The sequence below is a fragment of the Tenrec ecaudatus genome, chromosome 10 (genome assembly GCF_050624435.1).
Source record: "Tenrec ecaudatus isolate mTenEca1 chromosome 10, mTenEca1.hap1, whole genome shotgun sequence".
NCBI classification, from domain to species: domain Eukaryota; kingdom Metazoa; phylum Chordata; class Mammalia; order Afrosoricida; family Tenrecidae; genus Tenrec; species Tenrec ecaudatus.
Window position 1 is genome coordinate 48929488 of NC_134539.1, and position 14216 is coordinate 48943703.

Sequence of the window (14216 nt, forward strand, 5' to 3'; positions counted from 1 at the left end):
TTTTCCCATGGACTTAATTATTGAGAAAACCTATTTTCACTTTGAAAAAAATCTTATTTCCTAAACCTTCTTCTTTGAGCTTACTTTGCCCTGTGTCTATTGTGCTCAACCATTAATTTCTTTCTCTATTGCCAAATTTTGCTGAGATAATATGAAAATAACTTAAAAATATTGCTACTAGGCTTCTTGTTCATACGTGCATATTTTATTCCAAGCAAAATGTGTTCTTAAATGTCTCTGACATCAATGGATGGCTGAGACGCCTTCTAGTAGTCGTGCACGTGTCTTAATCTCGCTGGGGCACCTTAAATGAAAGCTGGCTTTGTGTCATGGCACGGGAGATTTTGAGGTCAGGCGAATTTTAAACTTTCAACACAACTCAGTAGGCACTTTCTCAAACCGTTGCAGTTTTGCAGCAAACTTACGGGAATGCTGTCTCATAGAAAACAACAGTGTTTGGGCAGATGAAGTGTTTTCGGAAGGTTGGGAGATCTCAGTGATAAGCCATCAGGCTCACGGAATGCAGACACTATCTGAAGTTCAGAAGCTGGTGGAAGAAGACCACTGATGTAACAGCCACTGAGTCGCACTGAGGCACCACTATCTTTGAGAGTAGCAGGGGCTGACCCTCCGAGAATTGAGTCTCTCCTGCCACCCTGGTCGTGCCCCGGTTGGGATTTTCGTTCCCCAAACTCAATGACCATTTTAAAACAAAAACATTTGAGAACATACAAGTTACTCCTCAGACGCAGTGTAAACCGTGAATCCAACAAGTCGTTGGGGAAGGTTGAAAGAAGCGTATAGACTGAGATGGAGGATGTGGGAAGAAGGAATAGTTTCATTTTTTGAATCGTTTGTTTAATAAAGATTTCTGTGATGTTATAGCAATGCTTTTTCACTTGCCTTCATTTATATTAGGAGTTAATCTCCCGCCTGTGCTTACAGAATGCTTAACTGGTTGTAGAAGATGGGTTTGGTAGGAAAGTTGCTTTGAGTCAGCATGAACTTACCACATTTCTGGAAAAAAGTTAATACTTGGAATATACAGGCTACAAAGTAGTGTACCAGTATCTTTGCATGTGAAAGAAAATTACTTTGAAAACAAAACAAAGAGTGAAACGCATTAGTCTCTATTTGTTATAAATGCCCTGTGATGATTTTAACACATCAAATGCTAAGCAGTGACTTCCTTACTTTACTATCAAAGAGCAAGGGCACTGCCCGGGCTCAGTAAAATCCTGCGTGTTTTTGTTGTTACACAGTTAAGCATGCTTTTCAGAATGGCCCCTTTTGAATCAAATTAAATACTACTTTACTTTTTAAAAGTATTATGCAACAACAAAAATCTGGCCTCATTGTCCTTTTCACGTAAAGAGCTTAGGAAAGCCCTTTCAATGAACCTCAAGGCTTCTGATAGTATCATTTATAGCACCTGTATTGAATACTATTAAGTTCAAATACAACACTTCTAGACAGCGGAGGCTGTGCTTATTTGTTTGCTCTCTGTGTTACTTACATTGGGAGGCCCCCTGTGAGCGTTTAGTAGATCTTCATCAATGGAGAAGCTGGAGATCCAGTTGAATTTCTAGGCCATGCCTGTGTAGGACTGGCAGGATTTCAACTGTGGGTTCTGCCAATTTCTTCCTGTATTCTTTCTGTTTGCACACCAGGGCCTTGTTCCGGAAAACTGCTCTCAATTAAACCAGTCGTTGTTATCATGAGTGTTTGCACCCACTGTGAATCTACTCTTAACTTTGAAACCTTGTGAGCACAATTGCTGACTTTCCTGTTGCTTTTTAATCAGTAAATGGTCATTGATAAATACTTTCTTAAATAAAGAGACTAATAGAAATATGTTCTTTGACTAGTATGAAATCCTCCTTTGTGTGCAAGATCACGATGATCCAGCCATTGATGTATGTAAAAAGCTTCTTGGAAAGTATCCTAATGTGGACGCTAGATTATTTATAGGTAAGTAACCAGTCATTCAACAATTCATTTAGCTGTGGTAGTATTCAGTATTAGTAATCGTCACCACAGTAAGGTGCCAGCCGCCTCCTGCTGTTGCTAGCCTGTTCGTTTTAGTATGGCTGGTATAGTGAAAGCTATTTACATCTTTTTGAGAAAACTCGTTAGACAAGTGATGTTCCAACCCCACTCCAGTGTCTGAGCTTAATAAAATGAAAACATGACCAAAAAAAACCACACACAGAAAAACCTACAATCATGTTGTAGCATCAGTGAGACTTCAGTCTGGTACTTTGTTTCTCTAATATTCATTGGGTGGCATTTTCTATGGTCTTACTGACCATAACTAAGAGGTAGTGATGGAATTCACTTTTCTTTTATTACAAGAAACTTTTTCCCCAAGTACCGACACTTTTCCTGAATACTTGAAGAAGTGTGTTTGGCATTAAATATTGATTCATATTTACTCTCTACGCATTCAAAGGTAAATAAAAGAGTGTTCCTTGTGAAAAAACATTGATAATAGAAAATATAACAAATAATGGAAAGTATGGTATTTGTATTAAACTATGTAGCTGTGTGTTTCGCTTTTTCCTGGCATGTGTCTGTGTAATAGAATAATTCTCTAATGCGGTGTGCTTCTTTCATTTCTATACCTCTACATTTCCAGGTGGCAAAAAAGTTGGCATTAATCCTAAAATTAATAATTTAATGCCAGGATATGAAGTTGCAAAGTATGACCTTATATGGATTTGTGATAGTGGAATAAGAGGTGAGGTTTTTCTTATTTGTTTTATAAATTAATAAAACTGTTCTTGATAAAATTCCAAAAACAATCTGAAAATGTTTATCAATTCTTTCTGTTTGCTTAATAGAGCAACTTTTCTCAGCATTATTTCATGGTAATGTGCTGAGTTATAATAATATTTCAATTTTTAATCCTAACCTAGTTTAAAAAATGTTTTCATTTTGCAAAGAAAATTCCAATCACTTTTTAAAAGTCGTGTTCTGTTTCAGTCGCAGAGACCTCTTATGTGTAGCTTTTCACTTACCTGTGTGATTCTTACCTGTTATTGTAATGTATTTGTGGCTCTTACACAAGTAGATGAAAACCAAGAGGTGCATATTTTACTAGAATACATACCTTTATTAAAATATACTTGGCTTGAATATATATAAACTTGGCTTTTTACTTCAAGAAATATTGTCATTATTTGCATTAGGGTTTTTTATATCTCTATGAATGCATATGAATATGTGCTAGTGTTAATTTAAATGTTCTGTAAACCTCTCTTCTAGTGCGATTGCCTCAATCTTAACCTTAGAATTAGATTTCTCAACCCTAGCCCCCTTGTTATTTTGACTTGAACAATACTTTGTTGTAGGGCTTGCCCTATGCACTGTGGGATATTCTTGCAAAATTCTTGTCTGCTACTCGTCTGTGCTAGTAACTCCCCTCATCCTTCTCTCTATCCACGTGATAACCAAAAATGTCTCCAGACGTAAAATATCCTTAAGGGATGTAAAATTATCGCAGGTGAGACCCACCACACTAACATTTGAGTATTTAAGTATTTGAGATCCATGTACACCTGATTTTATATTGGGGGCTTCAAGAAGTTTGTGGGGAAATGGAATTAAAAGACAATGGAAGAGTCATGTAAAATGATAGTGAACTGTTGACTATTTGAAGATGGGACACTGATGTTTTTGTATTCGTTTAAAGTAGAATTTAAAAATTAATGAAAGTGTAGCCCTCCTATTAATTAATCAGGATCATTAGAAATCTTTCAACTCACGGTTAGCTTATGCTCATTCTTCACATTTGTAGAATATAACTATTTACTGTTATATTTGTTTTCTCTGTTCAAATTTTTGTCAATTGAAATCTCATTCCATTCTGATCAGCTGTTCTCAGAAATGTGATTAAGATTTTCTGTTTGTTTAATTCAAATGTTAAAAAGAATATAAAAGCAACTCACAAAATATATCACACTAGTGGGCATTTTTAACTAAAATTTGTTTCTCCTGCCTTCTCACCCCCCGCATTTTCTCTCTCTCTTTTTAATTTTTTTGTAGTAATTCCTGACACACTTACTGACATGGTTAATCAAATGACAGAGAAAGTAGGCTTGGTTCATGGGCTTCCTTATGTAGCAGACAGACAGGGATTTGCTGCCACGTTAGAACAGGTAAGTACGGTGTTCCTAAGTCATATGTCAAAAGAGCCTTAATCACCAAAAGTTTGAGAATATTTTAAGTATATAAGAGTTGGAATTAGCTACCTGCAACTAACTGCATTTTTGTGGAAATACACAAAGTTTCCTTGGGAATGTACTATTTATTGGCTAGACTCTTTCACTTGAACATAGGTGTTTTCATTAGGGAAGAAATTCTTAAACCCATAGAAATCACTCACTGCTGATCAGACAGCACACTGGCAGTGAGTGAATGTGCTAAGGAAATGCCCTGTGATCTTATTGCCAGACGAACACAGATTTTTTTTTTTAATGGTCCTGACTGACGCTATTAGGAGTTTAGTTCTAGATTAGTTACATATTGTTCTTTTAAAGATCCAATCTGAAAAGGACTCATTTGATTTTCTCAAATTTTCTAATAATTCAGCTGAGACTAGTGTTTCCTGTCAGCATATAAGAGAAATAAGAACCTGTATGTAGGGAGATGTAGCTGATAGGAAAATATCAGAAGCAAACAAGCAAACAAAGCCAGAACCTTATCATTTAGAGGAAGTTTTTGTGTTAAATGCATAGTTGAGATGGACAATGTTCTAAAAACAATTTTAAATATTACTTTATCACTTACTTTGTAAACTTTCCGCAATATCATTAATACTTTTTTGATAAAAGGTCATTTTCCTGTGGCAGTTTGATAGTCTACCATCCTGTGTCCCTTAGTTGACATAAACATGATTGTTGGACAGGTAGGGGGAGAAACTGGTCGTTCTGTTTAAGGGAAGGATACATTGTTTTCATCTTTATATACAAGGGTAAGTACAAAGTGATTGCTGTCAGGGTTCCAGCTCATCCATCTCTGGGTCTGTATCCACCTTCTCTAAGTCATGCAAAGAGGATTCCATAATTGCACGGGCGGGGGGAGGTCGGGGAATGGATTTTTTTTAAAGTCCAATCTGAACAGTGGTTTTTCAGGGGCTCCGCCAGGCCAGGTAAATCCCAGGCAAAGAGGCTAGCTCAAAGGATGCAGAGACTGTGTGAGGATCTGGAATGGGGTAAACTTCAGCTTTTTATGAAGGGCACAGATGATCTCAGGTACCCGTTCAAAGGTTCAAGACGTGCTGTCTTGGCTCTGTGCTTGTGTGTTTTTCCAGAGCAGGAAGGGTTGTTCTACAAGAATGCACTTCAGTGGTAAACTGTAGTGTTCCACTTTGGCCCTGACCTTGTTCCTTTGGACTTCTTCTTGTTCCTCAAACACAAAGAACTTTGAAAAGGAACATGATTAGACTTCCCCAAGGATGCCAAAGCTGCTGTTTTGACGTGTTGTGATTGAGCAAATCATGTTTCAGGGAGGGGTTAAAGAAATGGAAACATTGCCTTCAAAGAGTATCACCCTGAATGAAAGATATGCCCAAAAATAGTTTCACATTTTGATTTCTTTATTTAGTTTTAGTAAGGTTTCTAAGCTCGTGTAGCAAACCTTTATGACTTAACCTTGATATCTGTAAACTTGTTTTTATGTAATTTTCAATTATATTCTTTTGAATTGCAATCTCATGATTGGAGGGGAGTAGCAGAGTAAAGGTACATTGGCTCTGGGTAATTTGGACCATGAGCTCTTACATTGTTTATTTCCCTGTAAAAACAAACAGATATTAGTCTTAGTTTTGTGTAGCAAAAGTAAAAAGTAATCCTGCCTCAGCTGCGTTAACATTAGATGTAGTTTTCCTTATTACATTGTACATTTCTTTGAGAAATATCTGTCAGTCGTAAGCATCTCCTGGAATGCTGTTTAGCTTGACTTTAATTTTTAGAAGTCAATTTGCCATATTTAACAGTGGTTGGAGATAGACTCGACCAGCTATATAGTCCGTAAAGACATCCTGGGTGCTCGCTTCGGCAGCACATACACGAAGACGTCCTGGGAGCTTGAAATCCAGTCCTCCGCCCGACCTTATTCCTAAAACCTAACTTCATGACGGCCTAAAGAACTAGCATGTGTGCTTCTGAGAAGTTTGGTTTGATTCAGGTCCCCAAGCTTCAGAGGTTCCCTGGAGTTTGCATAGGGTAGGTGGCAAGAATCACCCCACTCCTTAAAAGCATTGCTTCAGGCTGTAATATGTGTTGTAACTCATACCCTGAAAAAGATGATTGTTCTCTAATTCAGCCTAATTAGAAAAGACGGCATATTTAAAATTCAAATAGTAAGGGCATAGGGCTAATAGCTAGGCCTGGTGGTGCCATGGTTAAAGCACTTGACTGTCAACCTCTCACGGTCCCTGTTTGAACCTCCCAGCCTCCTGGAAGAGAGGTGGCAGCTGCATCCATGGTGATTTACAGCCTGGGAGCGCCTCAGAGCAGTTCTACTTTGCCCTATAGATTTGCTGTGAGTCAGAATCAACTCACAACCGGGGTTTGGTGATGGCTTTTCGCAGCTAATAGTAGAACTTGTGACTATCTTTTTCTGTGATTGATTTAGCACCTTGCGTATCTCATGACTACCTAGTATGCTTAGGAAAAGGGCAATAAGAAGGAAAATACTGGTAGAATGTAAACACCTTGCTTTAAAACCACATTAAATCAGAAAGCAAATGTTTTGAGAATGATGATGGCAACAAATGTACAAATGTGCTTCACACAATGGATGGATGTATAGATAGTGATAAGAGTTGTATGAGCCCCCAATAAAATGATTTTTAAATCAATAAATAACACATTGAAAATAAGTAAATAAAAACTTAAAGACTGGTTATCAAAAGATATAGCGTCTGAGTGGATTGTGATAAGAATTGTATGAGCCCCTAATAAAATTATTTTAAAAAGAAAATGATGATGGCAACAAATGTAAAAATGTGCTTTACACAATGGTTGTATGTATGGATTGTGATAAGAGCTGTACAAGCCCCCACTAAGATGATTTTAAAAAAATAATATAGTGTCTAAGGTCTTAAAGTCTTGAATGAAGGTAATAAACAAGTGGCCATGTAGCTGAGAAGCAACAAGACCATATGGAAGAAGCACACCAGCCTGTGCGATCATGAGGTGCCCAGGTAACAGGCACCAGAAGACACAAAACCAAACAAAAAGCATATTGTTGAGAATGAGGAGTGTTGGAACAGAGACTCAAAACCCATCTGTAGACAATAGGACATTCCCTCACAGAAGAGTCACAAGGAAGGGATGAGTCAACCAGGGTGCAGTATAGCTCTGATGAGACACACAATCATCCTCTGGTTCTTTGAGGCTCACCCCGCACTATCATGACCCCATTGTTGCCTTTCAGTTCTGGCTAGACTGGAGTATGAGTACTGGTCCACATAAGAGCTCACCACACATGGAATCCAGGTCCAGATAGACCCCTCAGGAACAGAAATGGGAGTAGGAATACCAGGAGGGTAGGAGGAAAGTGGGGGGAGGAGGGGAAGAAGGGGGACCAATCACAATGACAGTACCCCTCACACACACACACACGGAGATGAAGAACAGAAACATGAGTGAAGGGAGAACAGTGGTCGGTGTAAGACATGAAAACAATAATAACAATTTATCAAGGGGTCACGAGGGTGGGAGGGAGGGGAGGGGAGGGGTGGAAAAAGAAACTGGTAACAAGGGCTCAAATAGACAGTACCATATACATTTGTGGATCAGCCAAGTTTTTCCAGCACATTTTTATCCAGTTTTGTAGTAAAATTAGGTGCCTCAGCTGATATTCGGGTCGGCTTGAACTCGAGTGTGTGTGTGTGTGTGTGTGTGTGTGTGTGTGTGTGTGTGTGTGTGTGTGTGTGTGTTGCACCACCAGTGCAGTGGGGCTTAAAACAAGACACATTTCGCTATTTTTTAATTTACATTTCACTATTTTTAATGTATGTCAATAGTGAGTGATATTTTTCTTATTTCAGATCCAGATTGAATCTTCCCTTTTTAGGTAAAATTGTATTTATTTGCAAATAGGATGTATGTTTCCCTCTTAGATGTAAATATGCTTTGTGATGGTAATAATTTGAAGAATGGTCAACCAGACAAGAAATTACTGATTGCCTGCTATATGTAAATGCTATTGTATACTACTTTTTATTCAGGTAGTTTATAATAAAGAATAATGAACTATTCACTTAATCCCTTATAAAGACAATTCATTAGGAAAAACTTTTTATAGACAACATCCATGTAACATGTGAAATTCTAATTCTACACATATGCATTCTTTTGGCAGGTATATTTTGGAACTTCACATCCAAGATCCTATATCTCTGCCAATGTAACTGGTTTCAAGTGTGTGACGGGAATGTCTTGTTTAATGAGAAAGGATGTCTTAGACCAAGCAGGAGGGCTGATAGCATTTGCCCAATACATTGCTGAAGATTACTTTATGGCCAAAGCAATCGCTGACCGGTAAGACTAACTCAGTCAAGATGCTCCATGCCTAACTTCTGTCGCCTTATTCTACTTGTTAAACCAGTGGAGTAAGAACTGTTTTGTATTTTGCTAGTGACTACAGAGTAGGTTAATACAGAGAGTATTTTATGTTAACTCAGGTATATACGAATGAAGCAAATTTATCTTCTGATTCCTCTACATCCTTCAAATTAATATGCTTTGAAGTAATTGAAAGGGCACTTAACTGCTCTTAATTTTCTTCATTAAAGTTATAAATTTCTATGTATTTTAAGATGAATAAAAATAGCAGTGTAGATATAAGCCATTTTGGTCAATATTTTTTAAAATATAATTTTAAATTTTTCACTAGTTTTTTTTGATACGTCACTAAAAAGCCACCTAATGAGTCATATGGTTGACGTACCAGTCTATCACAAAATACTTATTTTTATCACTGCCTTGTATGGTCATTTACTGAAAATATACTTCAGATATGTTTTTTAAATTTCTCAAAGTAGTTTCTGTGGATTCGTGGTTTCACAGTATTTCTCGTGCCCGTTTGTGCATGCATTCTTGTTGAATGGTCACAGGCTCCCTCGTTTCAGGGGTTGGAGTTAGGAACCATCAGAAATTAAACTGTTACATACAGAACATTTTCAGTTTTGCTACTTTGAGAATGACTGCATTTTAAGTTGCTTAAACCATAAAGCAGGGAGATTGTAGTTCCTTCCAGCTCTTGGACCAACATAGTTGCTAAGACGCCCATAGATACAGTGGGCCATAAGTCATGTAAGAAGCCTAAAGACTGGGTTCCCTCTGAAGGCCAGCTCTTTACAGTGATGAAGAGACACATAGTAGGGCCTGCTAATAAGTTCACAGAGCTTGCACATCATCTTGGCTCATTTTTTGTTACCTTAATTTTCAGAGGCTGGCGGTTTGCAATGTCCACTCAAGTTGCAATGCAAAACTCTGGCTCATATTCAATTTCTCAGTTTCAATCCAGAATGATCAGGTAAATCAGCTCTCTATCTTCTTTTGGTTCGTTGCTAAAAGAAAGGAGGGCGGGACATGATTATTACATCGTCGAACTTGGTAATAAAAAGTAAAGTTCAACTATTTGTTTGACTTAATGCCAGAAGAGAGAGTTTATCTTCTGTATTAAGGTATTTGGTCTGAATACATTTTCATTGACGTCTAGCCCTGAAAGCATTTCCAAAAGATGTTGGAACATTGAATGTTTTTAATATGCTAACTTATGCTTTCTATACTTTAATGTTTTTAAAATTCCTTTTTTTGATCAGCGCATAGACCATGAAAATGAATCTGTTTTATGTATTAAATGACAATAGAAAAGGAAGTCATAGAAAATGTTTTCAAGAGGAGGGACTTGTCACAAAAACACACAGGATAGAATCATTTTTTTCAAAAATGCCCGGTAACTCTTGAAGCCAACCTGTTCACTAAAGGAAATTAATTTTATTATTTTTAGGTGGACCAAATTGCGAATTAACATGCTTCCTGCCACAATAATTTGTGAGCCAATTTCAGAATGCTTTGTTGCCAGTTTAATTATTGGATGGGCAGCCCACCATGTATTCAGATGGGATATTATGGTGTTTTTCATGTGTCATTGCCTGGCATGGTTTATATTTGACTACATTCAACTCAGGGGTGTCCAGGTATGTGGCTAAGCTTGAAAAGGTGGGTAGTTATTTAGTGGAACTAAAACTGTATTAATTTAGAAAAGGTTGGAGAACATTTATGTAAGCCAATCCTCACTTCAGGGTTGTTCTCAGGGTCAAGCATTATTTTCTCTGGTGGAATGTTGGTGCAAAACTCAACACCATTTGAAACATTCGGTTGGTTATTAAAAGCCTTTATGAAGGCTTCTAAAAATGTCGGGCAAGTCAAAGAGTATGCAAACTAAGAATATTTGGGATAGCTGTTAACCTCCCTGGCGGTCAAATTATGTCAGTAATTTTGTTATTTGAAGGGCGGAGAGATAAATGGCTCGCCTTTCTTGTCTCTCGCTCTTTGATCATCGGACCAGTGTGGGGCTGCCTTGCTTGTTCTGTGCCTCGATTTGCAAGCTACACTGCCTATGGGACACCTAACCCGTGGACTGTGTCGCTGTAATTTGAGATTCCTTAAGGAACTTCTTTGCAGTGTAATCCCGAGTGTGGCTCAGGGTTACCACTTCTGACGGTTAACATTTACCCCGAGCCACACTCGCGATTACCACCAGGGAGGTTAAAGCTACTTCTGTTCACAATTTACATTTTCTTAAATGGGATATGGCATGGGTTCCCAAACTTATTTGGCCTGCTGCCCCCTCTTCAGAGAAAATTTGCTGCCCTGGCAGTTTAAAGGCCCTTGTGTTACATGCCATAATCCAGGATAAAGTGTAAGCATCTGCTTATAGTTTTCCTGGTATTCCCAGCACCCGACACCCCAGGGGCAGTATCACCTACTTTTAGAAACACTGGTATATCAGGTGTCATTTAATGATCGAGAGCTCTGTACAGACTTGATTTTATGTAGTAGAATTGAAAAAGTGAAATCCGAGATTTTATGTTTTCGGTTATCTTTAATCTGATGGTCAGTAGACTCATTCTTTTTTTTTTTTTAATTCCTAGGGTGGCGCACTGTGCTTTTCAAAACTTGATTATGCGGTAGCGTGGTTCATCCGTGAGTCTATGACGATATACATCTTCTTGTCGGCATTATGGGACCCCACCATAAGCTGGAGGACTGGTCGCTACAGACTGCGCTGTGGAGGCACAGCCGAGGAGATCCTCGATGTATAACCACAGCTCCGTGACTGTATATAAAAAAGAAGTATTATAAATTATGTTTATATAAATGCTTTTAAAGGATCTACCTTCAGTAGTTTTATCACCTGTATGTTTTGGTAACTATTCTTTAATTTATTTTGCATGGCACTTGCATCTGTGAGAAAACAAAGCAGAAAACCACGTGTCTAGTCTTGGCCAAATGGTACACTTTATTTTGTGGAAGTATAGAATCAAGAGACTTGGTTCCAAGAACCTGGGTTTGTTTTGCTGTTGTTGTTGTCTGTTTACTTTTTAAAATACATGTACATATGATCGCTCTGCAATGAACACTATGACAGTATCCTTCAGTAGAAAAAGTTTCCTGGATGTGCGTACACGCTTTTAGAACTGCATGGGACGACAGCGGCCACGGTCTGGGACTCTGGAAAGACCGGACGGTCACTCATCTTCATGTCCAAAGGGAACGGTGTTGTGCGGTGAAGAGCCCACAGTGAGGTACTAGCTGAGGAACTTTTTCATGCTCTATGCCTACCTCGTACAGCTGTTGCAGAGCAAATTTACATCACCATAAGGTAGATGGGCCTTGCAAAAACAATGAGGAAAACGTAGTAAAAGTTTATAGCTGCAGTCTAGTATTTATATGAATCTGTGAGAGATGTTTTTCAGTCTCATTGCAATGAACCAAAAGCGGCTGAGTTTGGTTTTAAATTGTAGCCCATTATTGAAGGCATCTTTTGACCAACATTTGTTGGTTCTGTCTTGAACCATTGTTAATCACTGTGCTGTACTTAGTCTAGTTACGCCTTCCCATCCCTGCTCCTCGCCCAGCTGAACCCATCTTTCCTTGACTTTTTTTTCAGGGGGCTGGGGGTGATTTTGTTGTTGTTTGTTTTAGTGTGAATGAGTGTTTTGATAGTTGTGAGGGAAAAAGCATTTCAGACACATTTCACACATGAGCTATTTTCTTACACAGTGTGTCTTATTATTAATAAGAATGTAATTTCATGACAGATATTTAATATCTTTTTAAAGTAAATATCCTAGCCATCAGTAAATAAATTACAGTAGAGTATTGAGGGGATAGGAGTGAATTTTACTGTTAAAATTAATCAGTGTCAGACTTCAGTCTACTGTGTGTATGTGCGTGGTTTTGTTTTTGTTTTTAAACCATTATCGTTAGTCTAGTTTGTATTTAGATTGGATTTTTGTATTCCAGTTTGTATGACAAAGTAGACTAGACCAGTACAGGTTGTAAATGCATGCTATATTTCACTTTTCTCTTCCCACCATGCCGCTAAACTTGCTTGTCAGGTTGTGCAGGTTGTGCTTGTCAACTTGTGGTGAACTGGACTTGTTTTTGTTTGAGAAATAAGCAAACATGTAAGGGACAGTGCAGAAGCCTTTTTTCCCCCCTTCTTTTGGTAATGGTATTTTTGCTGCTGCTTCTGAATCGGGTGGCGTGTCGTCTGTATGATCCTGTTGTGCAAGGCTCACACTGGCAATGTGGCAGCTGCAAAGTCTAAGTTCAATGCTTTCCATGTCAAAGCATAATGTGGAGCATATTAGCAATAACTACATATTGATAGAGAATGGACACCTTTGACTTCACTGAGCCAGTTCATTTGTCTAATGATTACACACGTTTAAATTGCAATATGTCTATAAATGTGTATGAAGAATGTATACACATTATAGTTAAGCTTTTCTCTGGGCCAACGTGCTTCATCCGTTTTTCTTTTTCCTTCTCTTTTTTTTTTTGCCTTATGATGAACTTGTTCGAAGGGCATTTTGTTCGTGAACAAAGGCTTGAATTCCTGCTCCTTTCTTGGAGTCGTTCAGGTGAATTGGGGAGTCGTGTGTCCTGAGGAAAGTTGCACAGTGAAAACCAGTCTAGTTGTGACCCACTAAACGTTCGTTTTTTAGAATCATTATTGATACCAGTTGAATTTTGCGGACTGTGTAATTTGTTGTTTGTTTCATGAAGTTTGGTTGATGCCATGCTTTGCACCGCTGAAATGAAACCTTGCTTTCTGTTGATATCAGTGTGGGCAATGTAGTGAAAAACCAAATGGCTGAACAGACTTCTTGTGCTTTGTAAACATGAAGTAAATGACTGTTCTGTGTGTGCTGTATGTGGTAATAACGGAGTAGTTCCTAAAACTGAAGTTTCACATAAGCAGACAGAGTGATTCTTTGTATAGAAAATTTTGATTGTTTAAAACATGGTCATAAATGATACAATTGTTGATCTAGGAGTCCAGATGTAATCGCTGTCTATATTTTAAAAACCAACCAATCAACCAAAAACAAAAAACAAACAAAAAAAACAACCAACCAACAAGTGTCCAGGATATATCATGTTGTATTATTTAAAATCATGGTCTTAAGAGTTTTGTTCAAAAAATAAACATTTGAATACAATGAAAACATTGTATTTACTTTTGTTTACTGTCTTTTATATCTACCCAATATACTCAAGTATACCCAACCTGAATATCAGCCACGGCACCTAATTTTACCACAAAACTGTGTTTTAAATATGCTGACTCAGCTTGTACACCAGGATATACATCAAGTATCCAACTCGGATCTGCTAAGTGTGAATTAGCTTCTGTTGTTGTTGTCTGTTTATAGACTTAGGAATCCCCTGGGAAACTTCAAAGGAAATACAGGTACCTGGGCCCTACCCACGGGTTCTGATTTAATTAGTCCGGGGTGGGGCCTGAGCTCTGGTTCTGAGATAATTAGTCCGGGGTGGGGCCTGAGCGCGGCAGGGCGATTCTGCTGTCCAGCTGGGGCCCACTGGTCAGTACTAACATTTAGTAAAGATGCACCGATCCCTTTGAACCTTCTGAACTCAGCCTTAGAGCTCTCCCTTCCCCAA

General features: G+C 38.2%; 1 protein-coding gene across 1 annotated transcript in view; it reads left to right on the plus strand.

Annotated features, from left to right (window-relative positions):
* Positions 1 to 13731, plus strand: part of UGCG (UDP-glucose ceramide glucosyltransferase) — a 45923-nt gene extending 32192 nt beyond the window's left edge. The window contains exons 3-9 of the mRNA XM_075560318.1: positions 1869 to 1971; positions 2639 to 2740; positions 4048 to 4160; positions 8374 to 8552; positions 9463 to 9549; positions 10027 to 10216; positions 11174 to 13731. Of these exons, the coding sequence (XP_075416433.1) occupies positions 1869 to 1971; positions 2639 to 2740; positions 4048 to 4160; positions 8374 to 8552; positions 9463 to 9549; positions 10027 to 10216; positions 11174 to 11344 (945 nt within the window). The 3' untranslated portion in view covers positions 11345 to 13731. The remainder of the gene's footprint in view (positions 1 to 1868; positions 1972 to 2638; positions 2741 to 4047; positions 4161 to 8373; positions 8553 to 9462; positions 9550 to 10026; positions 10217 to 11173) is intronic.
* The last annotated feature ends 485 nt before the right edge of the window (positions 13732 to 14216 follow it).